General features: G+C 40.8%; 1 protein-coding gene across 1 annotated transcript in view; it reads right to left on the bottom strand.

Annotated features, from left to right (window-relative positions):
• The window catches only part of LOC126249639 (Down syndrome cell adhesion molecule-like protein Dscam2), a 152,804-nt gene that overhangs the window by 23,772 nt on the left and 106,798 nt on the right, over window positions 1-22,234 (bottom strand). Inside the window, exons 7-8 of the mRNA XM_049951316.1 lie at window positions 17,705-17,878; window positions 15,339-15,604 (exon numbers count right to left, since the gene is read on the bottom strand). Of these exons, the coding sequence (XP_049807273.1) occupies window positions 15,339-15,604; window positions 17,705-17,878 (440 nt within the window). The remainder of the gene's footprint in view (window positions 1-15,338; window positions 15,605-17,704; window positions 17,879-22,234) is intronic.

The raw sequence follows: 22,234 nt of genomic DNA, 5'->3' as shown, positions 1-22,234 counted from the left end.
ACCATGCAAAACTGCTACGTATACTCTTTTGGCAATTTGACGGCCCTGTGGCCTCTGTTCTACTTCACAACTGTTGGTATGCATAACTCACTGCAATCCAGCCCACACCTGGCTGTAACTTGTGCTCAGAATATTGCACTAAACTAACTTTCCCTATCTTAAACGGTGGTGCTGCTACATTATTCCCCTCTTCGGAAAGATCCAGTCCTCAGATCGACCCTTAACTAGCTCTTAACTTGTTTGGGTCAGGACCTATGGCATATTCCTTACTATTAGAAAACTTAAATCTGGTCTAGTGCTGTCCACAGCAGGCTATATTCAAAAATACATACTATATATGAAAATACAATGCCTAATTACTCTATGCAAACCCAATGAGACAAAAAAAAAAAAAAAAAAAAAAAAAAAAAAAAAAAAAACTACAAATACTCTACTAGTTTCTGGGTCACAAAGCATACGGTACTTCATGCTGTACTCTACCTTCCTGGTTTTCTCTATGCTTAGCACCTCTCTTCACTCTCTCTTTCTTCCTCTTTCCTTCCTGTGTCATTCGTGGAATCACATCTGGGCAACCCATAAATGGCTGTAACCGCCCAATGTGTGCTATCGTTGTTCTAGTTGGCAGCTGAAGCTTAACTTGCAACAACTTGGTATGGCCCTTGATACCTCGTAAGGAACTTCTTTGTTTTCCCTTTTTGCATATAGGTGCTAGACAGCACTACCCATTGCCCCACTCTATACTGCGATAAACTTCCTTTCTGCTTTACTGTGTCTTCCTGCCTTTCCAAAGCCTTTGTATTCGCCTTTTGTACCTGTTTCCAAACATCCCGAAATGGCCTTGTGAACTGATGTACAGATTCACCGGTCCTTCCTTTCTGTAGCCTCACCAAATCAAACGGTGATGGCATTTTTTGACCGTACACTACCTCATATGGAGACAAACCGGTATTTGTATGGACTTTTGCATTGTACATGCACACAATATGCTTCAAATACTCGTCCCACTGTTGGTGATGAGAATCCACATAAAAACTCAGCATCTTCTCGATTGTTCTGTGTACCCGTTCTGTCATTCCGTTGGTCTGTGGATGCAAATGTGCTCATCCTCAACTTCTTTACGTTCAACAATTTACACAGTTCCTTTATTAAATCCGACATGAAGTTGGTCCCTTGGTCAGTAATTATTGTCTCCAGTACACCAAACTTCAAAATACAGTTGTTTACTAACGCTTGCGGAGCCATTTCTGCCTGTTGATTTGGCATAGCCACCATCTCCACATACCTCAAAAAATAGTCTATTATTGTCAGAACAAATCTGTTCCACAATGGTGTTCACCTGAAATGTCCTAAGACATTGATCCCCAGCATAGAGAATGGACATGTCGCTTCCGGCAATCATTGTAGCTGTATCTGTTTCTGGCTCAAATCTGCTCTCTGCGCACATGGTATACAATTCTTGACATACTGATCCACATCTGCTTTCCTACCTCTCCACCAATACCTTTCTGCTACTCTCCTATTGATCGCTCAACACCGTCCATGACCAGATAACACGTGATCATGTGCTTCCTTTAAAACCTCATCCCTCAATTTCCCTGGCACTACTACCCTTGGCCCTAACTTCATTTCCATGCACAGAAGACCATCATACACATTAAATTGTAGATGTGTCCGATACAATTTACAATCATTGTCTGTGTCCTGTAATTCTTGCCATACTGCTAGGTCATGACCTATGACTTCTACTTTCGCCACCTTCTTACTTAGTGCATCCGCATTACCATGCTTCTTCCCGGGCTTGTGCACCACCTCGTAGTCGAATTCACTGAGCCTCACAGCCCATCTGGAGAGTCTAGTGGACGGATCCTTCAACCCCAACAACCACTTCAATGCAGTATGATCTATCACTACCCGAAATCTTCTCCCATATAAATAACATTTAAAATATGCGATTCCATAGATTAAGCTAAGCATCTCCTTCTCAGTTGTTGAGTAATTCCTCTCTGCTGCATTTGACAGCCTAGATGCACAGGCTACAGGATGTTCTTTTCCATCAATTTCCTGACTAAGAACACATCTAATGCTTGATTCAATGCATCATATGCTAGTATAAACTCCTTTTCAAAATCTGGAAACACAAGAACTGGACTTGATGTTAACACTTCTTTCAGTTCATCAAACGCTTTCTGACTCTCTTCTGTCCACTCAAATTTCACACCCCTCCATAATAATCACGTCAACGGCTGTGCTAAATCTGCAAAACCCTTCATGAACTTTCGATAGAAAAAGCAAATTCTGATGAATGACAGCACTTCCTTAACTCTTTTCGGTTCCCGAAAATCCCTTACAGCCTGTACCAACCTCAGATCTGTTCACACTCTGTCCTTACTGATAATATGACCCAAATATTTTACTTCCTGTAATGCAAAATGACACTGCTCCAGGCTCAACGTCAAACAAGCTGCTCTTAACCCCATAAAGACTGCCATTAACCACTGTCTATGTTGCTCCACACTACTTGAAAACACAGACACTACCGTGGCTTCAAACCCCTCAAGACCATGTCTAGCAACCTCTGAAATGTTGCCGGAGCATTTTTCAAACCAAATGGCATTCTAATGTACTGGTAATGGCCTCCAGTAGTAGAGAAAGCAGTTTTTGGATGATCCTCTGTGGCCACCTCCAACTGATGATAACCACTTGTCAAATCCACCGTAGAAAAGTACTGCCACTGTCCTAAGTGATCCAAAGTCTCTGATATATTGGGAATGGGGTATGCGTCCATTACTGTCTTATTATTGATGTATTGGTAGACACAACAGAACCTGTATTTCTTAGTTCCATCCATAGATTTTTTAGGCACAATGACAATGCCCGCTCCCCAGAATCTATTACTATGCTCTATAACACTGTCCGCAAGCTGCTGATCAATGTAATCCTCCACAATCGGCTGCAAATACCATGGTATTCTGTATGGTTTATGGTAAACAGGTGCTCCATTCCATGTTGGTATCCTATGTTGAATAATGGAGTTGCTGGTAACGGCCCTCGTGGAAAAAACAAATCCTTAAGTTCCTACAATAATTCTGCCATATGCTCTCTTTCTGCTCCTTTCAAATGCTTTATTTTGTTACACAATGCAGTTCTATGAGCAGTCAGTGGTTTATCACTTCACATACCTCTCAAACACCAGTCTTCATCATCTGGCACATCCAAATTTGCTAATAAAACTCCTTTCCTCACATTCGCATCTACAGCACTAAAATTATCCACGTTCACAGGAACTACTTGCCCGTCATTCCCCTCCTGTATGCGTACAACACTGCATTTCACAAAACAACCCAATGGACCCAAAACTTCATTATCCTCCACAGGTAGATTTGACTCCACACTTACCCAAAGCAACTTCCCGGTGCCACTAGACACACACTCATGCGAATTAAGCCCTACTGCTAATGTACGTGGTTCAATTTGTTTGTTCATTACACTGAATGCCTCTCGCAACAGCTCTGCATTGACAACAGTTTCCCCTAGCTGAAATAACATTCCACCAAGTTCCACAGTTTGTTGTCCAAGGTCAATTTTGGCATGATGTTGATGCAAGAAATCTACTCCTAGGATCATCTCGTAGCCCTTGCTTACCCATTGTACTACCTCCATGCATGCATTAAATCAGACTTTCTGTATTTGAAAGTCAACTGTCACTGACGCCAAAGGCGTGACCTCGCTACCCCCCACTCCACGCAACCTATAACGTGGTGGGTCTAGCTTCCTTCATTCCATTATATTTTTAGTAGCCACTGACACTTGTGCCCCTGTGTCCAACAACATCTTAAACTTTTTAGTTCCTATGGATCCTATCACTGAACATTCCACCTATGCATACATTTTTGTACCATTGAAATTAAACAGGAGCTCCCTTAGGTGGATCTTGGTCCCCCTCTGCCATGTAACGCTTGTCCAGCTCTCCTATCTCCACTTCTCCATCCTCCCTGCTGCGGATTTACACCCCTTCCTTTATTCCACGGTGACTGGGTACATTGCCTCTGTACATGTCCTGTACGACCACACTTATAACATTTCACATCCGCTGTCAACACTGTTTGCCTATCACATACCCCTGTTGCCACATCTATTTCCTCACATTGAATTTCCAGCTGAATGGCTGAATACAAATCTTTCTGAGTCCCTTCACACACTCCCCATGACATATGTGCCAGTAACCCTCTCAAAAATACATAAAGTGCCCATTGCTCGGCCTCCTGCAAAAGAATACTATTCGCTTCATCGCTCTGACCCAACTCGTAAGTATACTCATTAATTTCCCTTATCCTGTCCGCAAATTTCTCCATCACCTCCCTCTGTCTCTTTGACATTGTATTTAACCTCTCTCTAAAGTAACAAGCACTATTCTGTTTTTATACCTTTGTAAAAGCCCTTCCTTTAACTGCTTAAACTGTCCTGCCTTCCTTAAGGCCTCAGAACACCTTACGTAGGTTTTTGCTTCACCTGTTAATCTAATCTTGGTTATCTGTAACAACTGCTCATCGGACCAACAATTCATCACCGCTGAAGTCTTGAAGTCCTCCACAAACAAACACACAACCTCAGATGCCTTGCCAGAAAATGGAATAATCAAACTCAAGGCAGCTGGATCAATCTCTTGCACCCTAGGCAACAACGACTGATCAGATGCGGTTTCTCACTCGCTTCTAGATGTTAATTCATTTCTCAACTGCATATTGTCTGGTGTCAATTGTGATACTTTTTTCAACAAAATCTGTACTGCTTCTGGTTCTGACACACCTCACATTCCTGACTCTGCCATTGTGTTGCTTTTGTTGCCAGTTAGCCCCGAAACAAAATATTTAAGCACAAGAATAACCCAACTCTGTACACCTCAGTATCATCATACTCAGTAACATCATAATCAAACCAATACAAAAGAAATTAAATGCCACAAAAAAAATCTTACTGCCCCAAATACACTAACACTTATTCTGACAAAAAATAATAATATGCCTATACAAAACATCTGAAATGGCCTGGCAAGAAAACGTCCAATACTCAAAAGAAAACTGGTCAAAACTCACCACATCTTGTGAATGTAATGTGGATGGTTGGCTCAAACGTCGTCCCCATCTGGCGTGCAGGCCACCCAAATTGGCATCGAATGTAATAAGACCTGCACCAAGGCGGCTGGACATGCCTCGTAAAGAGCCTCCCGGCCAATGACAACAAACGCTCATTTACAGTGGGTCCCACAATGCTAAGGACACCACTTCACTGTCTGTGAAATGGCTTGGTGCAGAATTGCTGCCTCAGCGATCCGTGCACAGACTGCTGTGAGTCGGCCTTTTACGGCAGCGGAGTTACGTTGTCATCAGGATGCCAGCAGTTGACTCAGTGGTCTGCGACCCTGCTATCTCAGTGCCGTTCAGTGTGAGCTGAGGGCAGCCAGCTTCGTACTTCTCGCCAGCGTGCCTAAGATTGTGGTGACAACAATTGCCCGCGATCTGGAGTCCAAATCTGTGGCCCTCATGTTGGGATGCCTTTGGCATATGTTGGAAGCCAGGACGACTGCCCGCAGTAGCGAGCCATGGAGTGGCCCGCTGCTGGCTGGCTACAGGCCCTGCTTTGGCCTCAAAGGGTCGAACCAGTGACCCGCCGTTGACTAGAATGTTGGTGCTCCATCTGCTGCTGCGTGTAGCTGGTGGTGTGACATGCCTCGCCATCCAGGAGAGCTTCTACATTTGAAAGAATCTTGTTAGAAACCTGCACCTATTTATACGTGGCTGTGCGCTTCTGTTTTGCCATATGCACTGCTTTGTGTCACGTACTCATAACATGCTAGGTTGGCCAGTGGGCCCCTTCTGCCTGTGATTTGCACCATACAAAACTGCTATGTATACTCTTTCGGCAATTTGATGGCCCTGTGGCCTCTGTTCTACTTTGTAACTGTTGGTATGCGCAACTCACTGCAATCCGGCCTGCACCTGGCTGTAACTTGTGCTCAGAATATTGCACAAAACATTTTTCCCTATACTAAATTGTGGTGCTGCTACACTGCTGAAAGATGTACACATGAATAGTGTACACTCACTACTGCCTTAACCATATCTGAACCCAGCTGTAACTGTTGCATAGCTTGCAAAGCTTTTAGGTGCTTACGTAATTTGTCATTACACAACTTTTGCTTAGTACCATCCTCTACCAATGTCGATATCTGCACCATCAGAGCAGCTACAGTATTACTCATATTAGCTGATTGTATTTCTAGCATCTTTGTGTAATTTATTACTACTTTTACACTCACAAGTCTAATATAAAGGAAACACATCATCTTTTAAAAGAAACAGAAGAACTCCACAGACATAGATACCCAGAATTCACGCACGTAGTCCTAACAATTCCTTATGTCTGATCACTGCCCAGCAACTCAATACAATCGCGTAGTGCATAATAAGTGGTGCAAGTTACTGATACTGTTCCAATGCATGGGATATTATGACCAGTTAAATTACAGCTCTCACATTTTACAGGTACCAAATAAGTTTCCCAACATTTTCCTCTAAATTGTGACAGATCTACAGGTTCTTGAGCATTGACAAAAGTCACTTTCCACTCTGCATGCCAATCTCTATGTCAACCCTGCCAATATAAAACAACATAATAGAAAGGCCAGTAGAAAATGCTGTTGCAACTCACCACATTGTGGTCATAGCTGAGACACGTGGACACCATTTGAGATGTCAGATAGTTATTGCTGATGCTGTGACATCCTCACCTGTTTCATCAATCACTCCTAGACATCAGTGTCATACCGATGTCACCAAAGACCGCTTCAGGCACCAAATTACATGGGGGGATGGTGGTGGTTGTGGTGGTGCACAGAGTCACCGCTACATTGTCAGGTTCTGTTGAGCATCTTTCAGCACTAATAAAACATGACCAACAAGTTAACATTTATTGATTCCAATTTACAGGTCAGTGTCATCTCATCAGCCTAAGCTGATGCCACATGCTGGTGATTGTGGCATTATTCTGACTCCTGTTGTCGGCTTGGACTGGCTGGTTACCAAGGCTATTATTCTAACAGTTCAGATTAAGTCTTGAGGAAGCAAATCCATAGTGAGAGAGTATGCCCCACACTGTTAAATCATCAACCTGCCAATGGAAGATGACAATGATCCATGATGACCCACAGGGAAGTACCACACTGTGACAAATCATGTAGTCAGCTGATCCTGATCCCAATGGACAGGGAGGCCCTTGGCCACTGAAGCGCCTGCAGCGATGATCAGAAAAAGAAGCACTAGATGGCCTTCTCACCCAGCAATGATGACAATGTTAGTATGATCAGCACCACAATAGGTACTAGTGTTGTAAGAGCATCAGTACCCCCTTCAGCAACATGGTAGATGGTGACCAGTTCTAAGCTCCATGAGTGGCAGATCACAGTCACTCAGATATTGTCATCTCGGGAATGGCAAGCAGTATGTTCATGAGAAGTGCTGGAAAAACTAATACAGGGATGTCACAACACCATAATAATCACTGAATTGAGTGCTCTGGTACAAACAGTATCGATCCTAATGACCAGCTGAATTCAGAGCTAGAGAACAACAGTATTTATGGAGATGAGCTGGAGATACTGACATGAGGCACTGTTGATAATGACTGAATGTGGCTCACTTCTTTACTGGTGGTCAGTAGTCCTTGTTATGCTGTGTTTGCTTAACAATTTGTTACAGTCTCTTAACTCCACTGTCAAGTCTCTGAAATTTGTTATTGCATCTGGGGTAATACTTGTTGCTTCGTGTAACAAGAGCTAACAAATATACCTCCATCTCTTTCTCTCTCTTGGTTGACAATATGCTAAATGTGTAACTTGTGCTTGGCAATTGGTGCTGATGTAGCAGAGTGTGCTCATGTACAGACCAACTTACAGGGTTGATTGTTTCTGTCTGCTGCACAGCTATGTCATCACCTCTGCCAGGTGTCACCTGTCGCTAGCCTAGCATGAACTTAATAAAAATTTAATTTCTTCCCCTATTATGCTCTGTGGCATAAAAGTGATAGTGGGTGTTTTGGACAGTTTGATTGAGCTGGGGTTAGGTTCCATTATATACTGTACATGGGAGATGAGAACATTCTTATTTTGAAAATTGAAAGAAAAAGAAATTGACATTAAAAGCAATCATCCTCCAGATCTGAGCCATATTTTATTCTAAATGCAATTATTTGTTCTAGGGAGCAGAGCTTGTAGCACCTGAAACTTTAAACCAGCCATACGTATTCTAACCCAGACACAGGTCATGCTCCTTCCTTCAGTAGGTGAAGGCGTAGTGGATATAAATGTCTTCCTCTAATGAAGTGACTACACAAAACATTGGCTTCACTTAGTGTTTAAGGGAAACGAAAAACTTTGCAAAAATTTAGAGTATGCATTACGGGCAGTGTCCAGTAGACCAGCATTAATAACAGTCAACCCTCCATAGAGGAATATCTGACAAGAACAGATGAGTCCACAGCAGCAACACTGAAAATAGACAGAGAATCATCAGGAAAGCATAGGAAGCAACCACAGAATCAAACAAACCAAACAGGACTGCTTCTTCATTGAACCCCCTCTATGCAGAAGTGCTTTCTGCACAGAAACCTCTTGTTGAAGAGGCACCATCAAGAGCAGTAAAAGAAACACTACCATGAAAGAAACCAGAAAGGAAGGCAAAAGTGCAGCTTTCTGTAATTACTGCAGCAACATCGCCAGCAGCAGTGACTCCAACAGTTCCATCAACGACTTCAACAGTTTCACCACCAGTAGAATTGCCAGCAACAGCAGTGGAAACAGCAGCAATACCATCAGCATCAATGAAGAGGTACTAGAAACAGCAGTGGCACCAAGAACACCAGCCACAGTAAGTGTCAACTTAAGGCCAAGATGGCCTGAAATGAAAAAGGATTTTTTGTCTCCCATCCCCCAAAAAAGATCAAATGTGACGACATTACTTAAGGTACAGTCTCACAACAATGCTACTGATAAATCTAGACATTCAATTGTAATTAATAAAACAATGCCAGAATCTTCTCACAGAAATGTATTGACGAGTATAAATCATTAGTCTGTCACAAAAAACTATTTTCGTAATGTGCAGGAACTTAAGAATAAACTAAATGAGTTAGAACTGTTAACAATATCAACAGTGAACTATCAGACACCCAAGTACTGTGTATTACTGAACACTGTATGAGGTCTCTCAAAACAGAATTAGTTGAATTAGCACAATTTAGGCTAGTGCATCCCTTTTCAAGAAAAAACTTCAGAGGTGAATGAAGCTGCATATTTGTAAAAGACACTGTTTCAGCTGCTCCAATTCATATTCAATTCCTACTCTATTGAAAAACACATGGAATTGTCTGGTATTGAAACCAAAGATACTGATTATCATGTAATATCAGTTTATAGATCTCCCTTGGGCAACTTGCACTTCTTTTATAGAAATTTCACACCAGCATTAGAAAAAGTGATGAAAAGAAAACTATCAATGGTCATAATTTATGATGACTTTAATATCAATTTCCTCACTGAAGGCAATGATCAGTCTGACTTTAAAAATTTTATGAAATGTTACAACCTTAATATGAAGGGTATATCCCAAACTGGGGTAACTAGCCAAAATGTAAGCATTCTTGACCAAATGGTTAGGAACAAGGATTGTTCTGTTAGATTATAAATTTGGGATTTTTGACCATAATGCACTGATTTTACAGACAGTCTTTCTTAAATATAAACATCAACTCAAAAAAATGACTATACAATGTAGAAGTTTCTGCCAAAGCAATGTACTCAAATTTCTGTCCCATATGAGAAAATACTGGGAGACTGTATACCACTCTCAAACAGTAGATGGAAAATTTGAAACTTTTCTAAACATTGAAGGTATTTTTGTTCTGTCATTGCAACTATGCAAATGCATGATTTTTTTCACCAGATGTGTTTGACTTTATTGAGGTAAAGCATCATCAGCATCTGTAATTAAGTTTTTACATTTTGATTTGATTTTAGATCAAAAAACAGTTTGTTAAGAATATGCGGATTTGTATTTAAATCCAATCACTAAAATCAAATCAAAATGTAAAAACTTAATTGCAGACCACTCACTGATGATGCTTTACCTCAATAAAGCGAAACGCACCTGGTGAAAAAAATCATGCATTTTTGTAGTTGTAGTGACAGAACAAAAATACTCTCAAGAATTGTAAAGCAACTACGGACACTATGACCACACAAATGAAGAATTTTCTAAACATTTTCTGCTGCTATTTCAACTATCAATTCCTTTTAAAAACAAAAACCGCATGTAACAACGGAGCATCCTCCAATTGGATCACAGCAGGTATTATGCGGACACTATGTCATGGCAGTTTTAGGTGGGGAGTGTTTTGAACTGTAGTTGTGTACTATAGCAGTAGAGGTCAGGCCTGAACTACCACTACCAACTGCAGCAAACATTTGTGCTGTAGCCACTTCCAAATGCTTTGTGTATTCCATTTTTCTTTCTGTTGTGGATTGCTTCTTCTTCTTCTTCTTCTTCTTCTTCCTTTTTTTTAAATGCAACCCTCACCAAAACAAAAGGAATCCGTGATCCCTATGACCGTTATGTCAGTCTTGCTTTCGTGGAAGCACAGAATGCGGACATAGGGTGGCAGCCCTCCAAGCGGAGGGCCTCTTCTCTCAGGCAGTCTAAGTTCTCATTTGTTTATGGTCATGGCTGACTGCCATGATATACTGTATGCATAATATCATAACATCAGCAAAGAGAAGGAGTGAGCTGTTCTCCCTCAGGGAGACTAAACTTTGCAACAGTAAACAATTTACAAAAAACTTTACTGCATACAAAAGAATATTTGTAAATGTGAGTGCTGCTAAAAAACTACAAAATGACATCCTTCTGAAGTCTTCATACAACAAAAGAAAATACTCAGGGCAAATAATCAACACAAAAACAGGTAGAAATAGGAAGAATGTAAGTAACATTAAACTTAAAGTAAATTCAACTTTAATTACTGACCAAGAGGAAGTAGCTCAGGAATTTAATTCATACTTTATTGAAACTATAGTAACACTAACAGAGCATCTAAAAAGTAGTGGCCTCCCTCAGTCAGTCCTCAGTACCTCCATTAAGACAATTTTTCATCACCTACATGGGGAGCAGAGATAGAAAAATTAATCAGTAGTAAAATAAACAAACAAATCATCAGCAGTAGAAGACATTATCCCCTGCTTCTTTCTCCATAGATGCAGTAAAATTATTAGTAAGCCACTGTCTCACATAATAAGTGCTTCATTTTTTGATACAATATTTCCAAGAAAACTTAAAATGGCAAAAATCATACCCATACATAAAAAGGTATCCAAAGAAGATCCTAGCAACTACTGTCCAGTTGCAGTGCTTTCACTATTCAGTAAAATATTTGAGTATGAAGTGGCTGCCAGACTTAACTCATTTCCCAGAAAAAATAACATTCTTTCCTCTGCTCAGTATGGTTTTCAAGAGAATAAAACAACTACTGATGCAATATATGAATTCCTTGATTCTACCCTACACCTGGTTGCCAAGAAATTTCCAGCTATTGGAGTTTTTCTTGATCTTGACATGGTGAACCACAACATAATTTTGCAAAAGTTGGGTTGGTATGGGATAAGGAGAACTGCCTGTGGCTGAATTAGTAGCTTATTAAAGACTAAGCCTAGTATTTTCATATAATTAAAGTAAATCAAATTTACCAATGAGGCAAAATTCTTAGGGATCCACATCATGGACACACATACATGCAAAAACCAACAAAGTCTATTATATGCTCCACTCAATAAGGGATGAGCTAAATACCAGCACATTGACTTGTATGTATCATGCTCTTTTCCATTCACTACTAAGTTATGGAATCATTTTTTGGGGTCATAGTACCAAATCAGTGAATTTATTCAAATTAAAAAAAAAAGAGAGAGATCAGTTTGAACAATCCTACACAAGCATCAAAGACAAACCTGTAAACCACTCTTTAAAAACTAAACATACTGCCTCTCCCTAGTCAATACATTTTTAATGCTCTGCTTTATTAAACAAAACATCAGTAGACTGGAGTGGAACCTGGATAATCACCACCATGACAAGGCTGAAGAGATTGTTAATGTTGGTTCCCCATTCAACTAAACTCTACAGTAATGGAAATCAAACTTTATAACCATCTTCTGGAAAGAATAGGAACTATTCAAGAACCAACTAAACTTAAAAAAACTTTAAGAGCACTGTTAACAAATCATTGCTTCTACAGTATACAATACTTCCTTCAGTGTGATCTATAAACCAATGTGATGTATACTAAGTGAACCAGAGGTATGTATATATATATGTTCCCTATTATGTTGTGCACAATGAATGATTGGGTAGGAATACATATGTAATATGTATTCTGTGTGATGTATACTATGTTTAACAATGTTGTATGTATATGTTTTTTTCATCATCTGCATGACATGTCCCATATTGCATTGTACACTTCTGAACACTGAATGATTTAATGGATCAACAAAGATACAATACAAAAAATGTAAAATTATGCATCATTCTTGACCACCCACCATGTCATCCTCTGCCAAAGGCATGACTGCATGCGGTACAGAGGGGCCAGTTGTTAGTATACTACTCTCCTGATCGTTGTTGGGTTTCTACTACTTACCAGTCAAGTAGCTCCTTGGTTAGCCTCATGAGGCTGAGTACATCCTGTACCATCCCCTAATCAAGCCTGGCCCCCTGTATGGCAGTCAGTCATGCTGACCACTCAGATACTGAGGTGGATTCATTTCTTCAGTAATCCACATATAAATTTTGCACAAAAATGAGATCTATCAGGATTTAGCAAATCGTTAGCATATTTGTGTTACATTTTCATCTGACATCTCCAAACAGCAAATGATTATATATTTAAGCTTGTGCATTTACAAATGGAACCATCTGCCAAAACTGGATTGCTCATCAGTTTTATGTAATGTATAGGATCTTTATTTAATTAGTGACTAAGCTCACATTGCACTTAAATGATAATCTCATTTTTTGTAAACTAAACCAAACTTAAGTATTTCTGTTGTAGAGGTGCCATAACAATGGTACTATGTAACAAAGATAAACAAATGGCTGGTAATCCTGTAAGTAGTGTAATAAAATGATGGAATGTATTACATGTAATGAGGTCTGTTTGTGAAGTACACATATTTGCCTGCTATAAAGAAGTGAAACTTCTTTCTTTTTGAAACGCACTGTAAATCATGTACATACTTACTTACATAAAAATTGTAATGGTCAGTCCAGCACCTCAAGCATCACTCTGTATTTCAAGAACATTCATAAAGAGATTGTGCAGTAAGCTTTTGCCATAAAAAGCCCTACAGAAATCAAAATATATCTCAAAGAAACTGGCCACATAATAATTTTGAAATGAATTGGTGAAAATAAATGTAGATATTTTTAATACTGTAACATATCTCATTAGGAAGTTTTATTCTGGGGGGGAATAAAAATAAAATAAAGTTCAAACTTTCTGTTGTGTTGTGTTGCCTACCACTTGCTTCAACAATATGATATGTTAAGGGAGTGTTACATAATATCCCATCAGCCAGCAATAGTAATGTATAAAGACATTACAAAAGGAAGAGTTTGAAATTAGATTTCATTTATAGTCTGAGTAATTTAACACATTACAGTTATAATCTTGTAGGAGAAAATTAAATTATTATGCACCTAGAGAAGACATAATTTTAGATGGAAACAGAGAGAGAATGGGAATGGTGTATACAATGAATATGGAGGAAAAATGAGACTGTGCTCATTGATTTGAATAATATGAGAGAGAATAAAAGCACAGGGTGATAATTATTGAACTAGATGAAATAAAATTATCATAAAATTTGAATAATATGATAGACAATAAAAGTACAGGGTGACAGTTATTGAACTAGATGAAATAAAACTATCATAACTTCTGAACAGTATGCATTAGGATGTTCAAACTGCATGCTTGGCTGCGGGGCATGATAGGAAGTAGGATGCACTTTGTTGTTTGGCTTAGCGATGAAGCCCACTTTGATTTGGAAGGGTTTGTCAATAAGCAAAACTGGTGCATTTAGGGGACTGAGAATCCACATTTTGTGATAAAGAAGTCTCTTCACTCTCAATGGGTGACTGTGATGTGGAGTGTCCAGTCATGGAATAATCGGAGGGATATTCCTTGATGACACAGTGACTACCATATGGTATGTGGTTTTGGAAGATGATTTCATCCCCATTATCCAAAGTGACCCTGATTTTGACAAGATGTGGTTCTTGCAAGATGAAACTAGACCCTATCAAAGCAGGGGAGTGTTTGATGTCCTGGAGGAGCACTTTGGGGACTGCATTCAGCTCTGGGGTACCCAGAGGCCACTGGCATGGGCCTCGATTGTCTGCCATATTCTCTGGATCTGAACACATGCAACTCCTTTTTGTGGGGCTATATTAAAGACAAGGTGTACAGCAATAACCCCAAAACCATTGTTGAGGTGAAAACAGCCATTTAGGTCATCGACAGCGTCGATGTTAACGACGCTTCAGGGGCTCATGCAGAATTCTACTATTTGTCTGTGCCACATCATTGCCAATAATGGCAGGCAATCAAACATGTCATAACCTACATACGAATATCTGTAGTGACATTTACATGTTGAATAAAGTGTGTGCAGTTTGTAGCTAATTTAGGTTTTTTTCATATAGTTCAATAATTGTCACCCTGTAAGTCAACTGATACTTTTGTTGTTTTCCATTATTTTGCTCCCTGACTTTTTTCCACAATAACACACAATTTTTATCATTGACTCTAGATATCCTTCTTTTCATTAAATAAAAACTTCAAGTTACTACAAACACTAGTCACTTTATTTTCTGCAAATGAGTACACATGCATTGTCACGTTTTTAAAAAAGAAAGGAGAGATTCCACTCATTAAATTTTATTCTGTTAATCAAGTGTGACTGTCAACTGAATATAACTTAAAATTGCCTTTATTTAGTCAACAGTAACTTGATCTGATCTAAGTCTGACAGTTTAAAATACAAGTAAATTGCTGTAATTGTGTTGGTATTATACCATGGTTTAATGCCTGTATCACAAAACCTGCCAAGGATATATTGATTATATTATGCAGCTAGTTACATAAGTCCATAGAAATAAATAAAAAATCCATTAAACACATAACAGATTTATATCAAATAAACATGTTACTGTCTTAAATAGTAAATGTACCTTGCTTATGTGTTGTTTGTGACCGATGTCCTGTGTCTCTGATTCCACTTCACCATCAGAGCAGTTAGGGCCACCAGAAACTGGCACTTGGAAAGTTGCATATGGACTTATGTTTTGCCTGTGACCAAGAGTCATGCACATGGGATTTGGCAGATATGTTGGTTCTGGGATGTTTGAGGAGTCTTTACCACTATCGCTGTTAACATATGTATTCTGTGCCACTCTTTTGTCTGCAATGGCTAACTGTCCTGTATCTTGAGGTTTCTCTGCAAATACAGAAAAAGAAAAATCCAAGATTTATTCATTAATTGGAATTCTGAATGCTGAACAAAAGTTTTAATAGATTTTACTTTGAAAAACAACAGAAAATGAAAACTAGTATCTGCATGTTATTAGAACCTAACATGTTAACATATTCAGCTCAAATTAACTATTCCCAAATAAATAAAGAAGCTTTAGCCACCTGCTTTCACTCTCATAAGTTCCATTGTTACCTCTACAGAGTCCTAACAAACTGATTATGACCAGCTCAAATTATGAACCATAAGCTGCTTCTGATAATTTTAGGTTAGAACAATATATTCTGGAATGTATAGAATAATGACTGAAGAACTGGACATGGCTCTTGAGTGACTATAACTGTAGCATTAATTTTGAATGTTGTTCAACACATAAAGGATACACCAACAATGGACTGAACACCATGGTCCATCACAACATTACAACAGATGGCTGGCCCTGTAGTTTCCATGTGTGGCATCTGAGCCTCAAGAACATGTTTCCATTCATTATCTTTTAAAAATCCAACAAAAATAGTGTTATACTTGCCATAGAAAGTTATCACAAGCGAGAGATGTTGACACTGAGTCCCAAGTCAAGGCTTCCATATTCACCTTCTTACACATACTGAATAGTATTTGTCATCTACCCCACAGCTCCATCTCATGGCTCTTCACATAGCATAATGAATTATCCTGACTTTCAAGTCACCTCAAGAAATGAACAGCAGTGTGGTACTCAAGACTTTGTTTGGCAGCACTGTCTACAAAACCCCCATCAACAAGATGACCCCAGCCCAAATAATACATGGGCCACAATCTATAAATGGCAGTCCACTTTCTTTCCCTAGTGGAGCAGCAACCACTTATCCAAGTGTCTAATTTATGTGCACCTTCTGTGAATGTTATATCACCTCTTCTTTTGAAGGTGAGCTACAACCAGGCTCCAGAGACTTAATAGTAGCAGCTGCAGCAGGACAGTGATAATACTGCCCAGCAGTCCTCAAAGGACCTGCAGCTCATTCCAAACATATCCAACATCCTTAGAGCAGGGGGAACTCATATACAGTTGTTAATGAGGGATTTCCAGTTGGGAAAGTTAACTATGTCACATACTACAAGTTTCCAGCACATATTTCTTCTAAGTGCAGTTATAAGGAAGCACTCACTAGGACAGAGGAAGTTCACACTAATCTACACATCTCACTTCTCTAGCAGACAAATGTTTGCATATTTATTGCTAGTGGAAATCATCATTCAGGGACATAGCCTACACAGCCAGTAGCTGCTCCTTACTTAAAAATCAAAGGTGTATGTGACACCTTTGCTTTTAAATCAAATACTGAATTGAAAGCTGTTGCATCTACTGTGTTATTTTGTACTGCTGTCTTTGTTTTATTTGCAATCCCTGAAAAAATATGGTTTACACAAAACTTCAGTTATTATGGAATTACAACAACTGACAAACCACTTAGGCAGAATTATAAATTCATTATCAGTTTCAAGAAAGCCAGAACATGTTATGGATGTTGACTAGTAGCAAGTATACCCAGAACCATTTGTTGTGAAATTTCAAAAGCATTTTGTCAGGTACTGCAAAATTAATGTGAGTTGCACCCCATCTCCCATCCCTATTGTCTTGGATTCTGGGTACACTCTTGACATTAGGTTTTTACTGAAGAACAGCTAGATTAATCTGTTTGTGTAACACCTCATTTCATTAATCCATTCTCCACCAGCAAGCCATAACTGATTCCTCTCTTTATCCTTACCTAAACAAGCAGCTACTTTGGATTTATTAAATTTTGTAACAAAAATATCTCAAAAAATAAAGTTTTTTATTATCTGATATTCTAAAGCTTTGTTTCTGTTTTGATTTGTAATTTATTGTTGTTATTTCAGCAAAATCATGTTTTAAATTGATCTTGCCAGTGCATAGTTGTAATGTCAGATAATTTACTACATAGATTAAAATTATATAAATAAAAGAAACTATCAATATTTTAATATTCATGACCATATTTGATAGAAACAAAGAATGAAAAATTAAAAAGCCTCTCCAAAATATCAAATGTAAAAAATCATTACCTCTGTATTTGTTACATGATATCATATTGTGTCTTCTCAAACAGAAAAACAAAACAGCAGCTGCAATAACAGCAAGTGTTAAACCAATGATAATAGCTGCTACTGTTCCTGCATCATTATAAAATGGTTTTCTTCCAGATCCAGAAGGTGTTCTTAATTCTGGAGCAACTGTAGCTGAAAGCATATTAAACAAAAAGCATCAGAATGAAGACATTAATAATCACAGTGCTTAGCTAGGCATGATACTATTTGAGGTAGTACACCTTTGCTTTCCTGAAGCCTGAGAACCAGTTCACCCAGTGAATGATAGGGGTAATACAGTCTAATGTGAAATCTGGACATTGGTCCATCATACACACACTATTCATTCACAATAGTGAAAGTCACATGAAATGCTACTAAGTGCATAAAACCATCAGGGATCAAGCTTTTCATCTGTCCGAGTTTGTTGTCTGATGCTATCATACTAAGCCACAGTCCCACATATACGACAATGTACATTTCACACAGTATATGTCAAAAACTAAGGAATGTTAGGAGAACATAGAAATCTGAAGATCTTTCCACCCTGAACTAAAGAATTTAATGTTGTTAGAGAGAATAGAGAATAAAAAAGGCAACAAACATAGTTAAATAATTCATTATCATATGATATAATAGAGAATGGAAATGGCAGCAAAATATCTGCATAAAAAAGTGAGTGAAGTAATATGAGGGCATGCTGAAAAGTAATGCCTCTGAATTTTTGTATGAAAAATCTTAAAACATTTTTAGCATTCTACATCTCTATTCATCACGTTTATGTATTTGCAGTACTCTGCCTCTAGAGGGTTCCAAATAGTAGCAAGTAACATTGTGGTGTGTAATGTAACCCTGTTGGTGCATGAGAAATGTAATCAAGTGTCAAATTTGAAGAATTCATCCACACATGAAGCATTATCTCCTTCAGCTTGAAAATGCCACATCACACATGAGTGCTGTGACATCTGCAACATCCCTACACCTCAGGTTCACCATAATTAATTATGCTTCCTTCAGTTCTAACTTGGCCCCATCCATTCTTCATCTGTTTCTACAACTTAAATTACACCATCAAGGGCTTCACTTTGATAGCAATGAAGTAGTGCAAGCAGAGCTGAGGCTGTGGTTCCATCAGCAAAGTCAGACACTCTCAAGTGACAGTATTGTGGCGGCCCGCTACACAGCCGTGCGAACACTAGAAATACTATCGTGGCTGACACAGCATTTGCAGTGCGTGTGCACAGATTTACCATTAGCTAAAAGCACGACAACAGCGAGGTGCACACCAGACGTATGAAGACAAAGCGAGAACCAGTGCAAGCCATGCATTGGAACGCACTGGACGCATCACATCAAGAGCTGTCCTGCCTAGCCGCGAAGCACATGAGTTGAGTGTTCACATACTACCAACATGTACACACGCAGAAGCCGGCCTGTCCATTTATGCAGCCGCTTCTGCCTCACCCATGAAAAACACCACACTCCACGAATAGTGCTGGGAGCCAGCCGTACAGAGACTTGACCATGAGCACACACCTATGCAACGTCTTGTGGAGTGTACACCCTCTGGATCACGCACTGCTCCACCTCAAGCCGTCAACCATGGTCACGCAGTCAGCAATGGACTATGTCACACTCGAGTGAACACATCTCAATCCTTGTAATAAATGTGATTGCCTCTCGCCGGCGTTTCATTTGTATTCAGTCACCTTGGCCTCATCTGAGCAGAGTGTGTGGGCGTGACTATAGGGTTGGCTCATCGCACAAATAATCGTAAGCAGAATTATGAGCAATCCTGCTACACTGGTGACCCCGACATGATGTGTAGATCAATTTGTGGTGACAAACTTTTCTTTTTACCACTCGCCATGCCACAAACCGCTTATCTATGCTTACGACCTCGTGCAGTGCCGATTTTGTTTGTAAACCACAGTCGTGTGTGAACCTGAACTAAACATCGAGTTTTGTGTTAAAATTTTGTGTGAATTTGTCTAGTATAATGTAAGATGGCAACCACAGAGGAACTGGAAAGGACAGTCCAGGACCTGCTAGGGCACAACCAGGCACTGGAGGCTGAGCTATGGGCAAGAACAGCCCATGAGAAGTTAGCCTCCAAAAATTCACACCTGCATGCCGCTGCAAGCACAGGACGCATGTTAGTTAGGCTGCCACCATTCTGGCCACGTGATCAGTTCCTGTGGCTTATTCAGGTGGAGGCAGTGTTCTATAGCTACAACATGATGTGCAAGTTCGCGAAATTTGGCCACGTCGTAGGCCATGTCGACTAGAACGTCGCTGTCAAAGTGTGAGACATTATCACTACCCCACCAACACAGTCCTCACATAAGCAGCTGAAGGATGGACTAATCCGCCATATTTCAGTATTGCAGGAGCAACAGTTGCATCAACTGTTGCGGCATCAAGAATGTGGCCACAGGAGGCCCTCGCAGTTCGTGTGCCATCTCTGGGGCCTGACATAGCCTGATATGGTCCCGGATTCGCTATTACACCATCTGGGTGTGCAGCCTGCCAACACAAGTACAAGCAGTGATTGTGGCCCAACTTCAGATGGAGTTGGACAGTGTAGTGGACCTCGCCGACAGAGTCCTCGATGTGCTCGCAATGGTGCCAAACACCGCCGCCTCTGCTGCCTGTACCGCCGTAGAACTAGCACCAACACTCACCCCACGTCAAAACACTGCCCTGGCCATGCCGCAATGGATGCTGAGCTCCACACTGAAGTTTGCGACTTGGCTGCCTAGGTGGCATCACTAACCAACTAACCATACAGGTTGAGCACTTGGTGCATTCACTGCCAGAGCTCAGCAGGAACCGCAGCAACAGCCATTCCGGCTTCAGACGATGCAACCCAAACTGCAGTAGCTAGCCTGGCGGTATGTCACTGATGTTCAAGCTAATGCCCGATGCTTACTCTCGGTACCTCGCCCGCTTTGGCAATGCCACGACAAACTGCTGGCCACTTTGCTTCCACCCAAACATCAACCGCAGCTGTAATTAGACGCGTCCAGCTGTGGTGCCATATCACGGTGTCTCTACATAGCAGAGTGGGATGACAGTGTCAGCTACCTAGCAGACATGGGCTCTGACCTATCTATATACCCACGATCTATGCTCAGGAACAAAATATCGGCCAAGGAACTGTCACTGACCGCGGCTAACAGTTCCGCGATAAATCGTATGGCTCACACTACCAAGAATTGAACTTCAGACTGCGCCGCATACTCGCGTGGACATTTACTGTGGCAGATGTCATTGAGCCAACCCTGGGCGTGGACTTTCTAGCTCACTTCAATATGCTAGCTGACACAGCAAACGCCCAGCTGATCGACTCTGCGACTGGGTTGAAGATAGAAGGACAGCGGTGACATGCTGCCTTCTTCAATGTGAAACCAGTTCAGTGCTCTGGTCCCTATGCCCACATACTAGACCAATTTCTGGAACTAACATGACCACCTGGTGCACCAAAAGAAGTCAAACATTCCACAGTACACCACATATTAACCACAATCAATCCACCCACCTCAAGCCGACCACGTTGCCTTGCCCCCGATCGGCTCACCATAGCTAAGTCCGAATTTGAGGCTATGCTGCAACAAGGCATCATCTGCCCATCAAGCAGTCCCTGGTCTTCCGCCTTGCATCTCACTCGAAAAAAGGACAATTCTTGGCGGCTACCGTGAGCTAAATGGGCGAACGGCGCCAGATCGCTACCCGGTACCACACCTGTAGGACTTCAGCCATGCTCTGTTGGGGTCGGTACTATACAGCAAGATTGACTGTGCCAAGGCATTCATACAGATCCCCGTGGCACCTGAGGACATTCCAAAAATGGCAATAGGGACACCCTTAGGATTATTTGAGAGCCTCTTTATGACTTTCGGATTCCGAAATGCGCCCCAGACTTGGCAGCGTTTCCGACAGTGTGCTACGAGGCCTACCATGGTACTTTGTGTACCTCGAAGACATTCTGGTGTTTTCAAGGTCACCCGAGCTCCACGCCAACACCTGACAACCATTTTACAGCGTCTCAGCGAGGCCAGAATTGTCATCAATCCGGCAAAGTGCGTGTTTGGAGTCACTGAGATAGAATTCCGTACGCCACCCCCAAGCCGCTGATGTGCCTGTCACAATTCTGGGACTCATGCACTAGTCACGATGTTACAGAGCCATGTGCCATTTGATGCTTCAGACAGTTCAGAGCCAGCGCCAGCAGCTGCTCCTGTCATAACCGCTGCACAAGAAACATGCCCCCCACGTGCCCAGCAGTACTGCCTGCCACTGCTGCCACTAGCTGCCGCGAGAGGACTCGCCACTGCATGCCAGCCAGCACCATGCGCTGACGTCACCAGTCACCACACAATCGCTGCTTCACCAGACTATAGCCACCATGCTATTGCTGATGTCACCACACAGTGCGCAAATTACAACAGGATGGTGTTGTAGACTGATGGCTGCACTGTCATGCAGCTCCCGAGCTCCACATTCCAA

The sequence above is a fragment of the Schistocerca nitens genome, chromosome 3, assembly GCF_023898315.1.
Source record: "Schistocerca nitens isolate TAMUIC-IGC-003100 chromosome 3, iqSchNite1.1, whole genome shotgun sequence".
Classification (NCBI taxonomy): Eukaryota; Metazoa; Arthropoda; class Insecta; order Orthoptera; family Acrididae; genus Schistocerca; species Schistocerca nitens.
The sequence above is the reverse complement of the archived record's forward strand: the minus strand, read 5'-3'. Positions and strand labels throughout refer to the sequence as shown.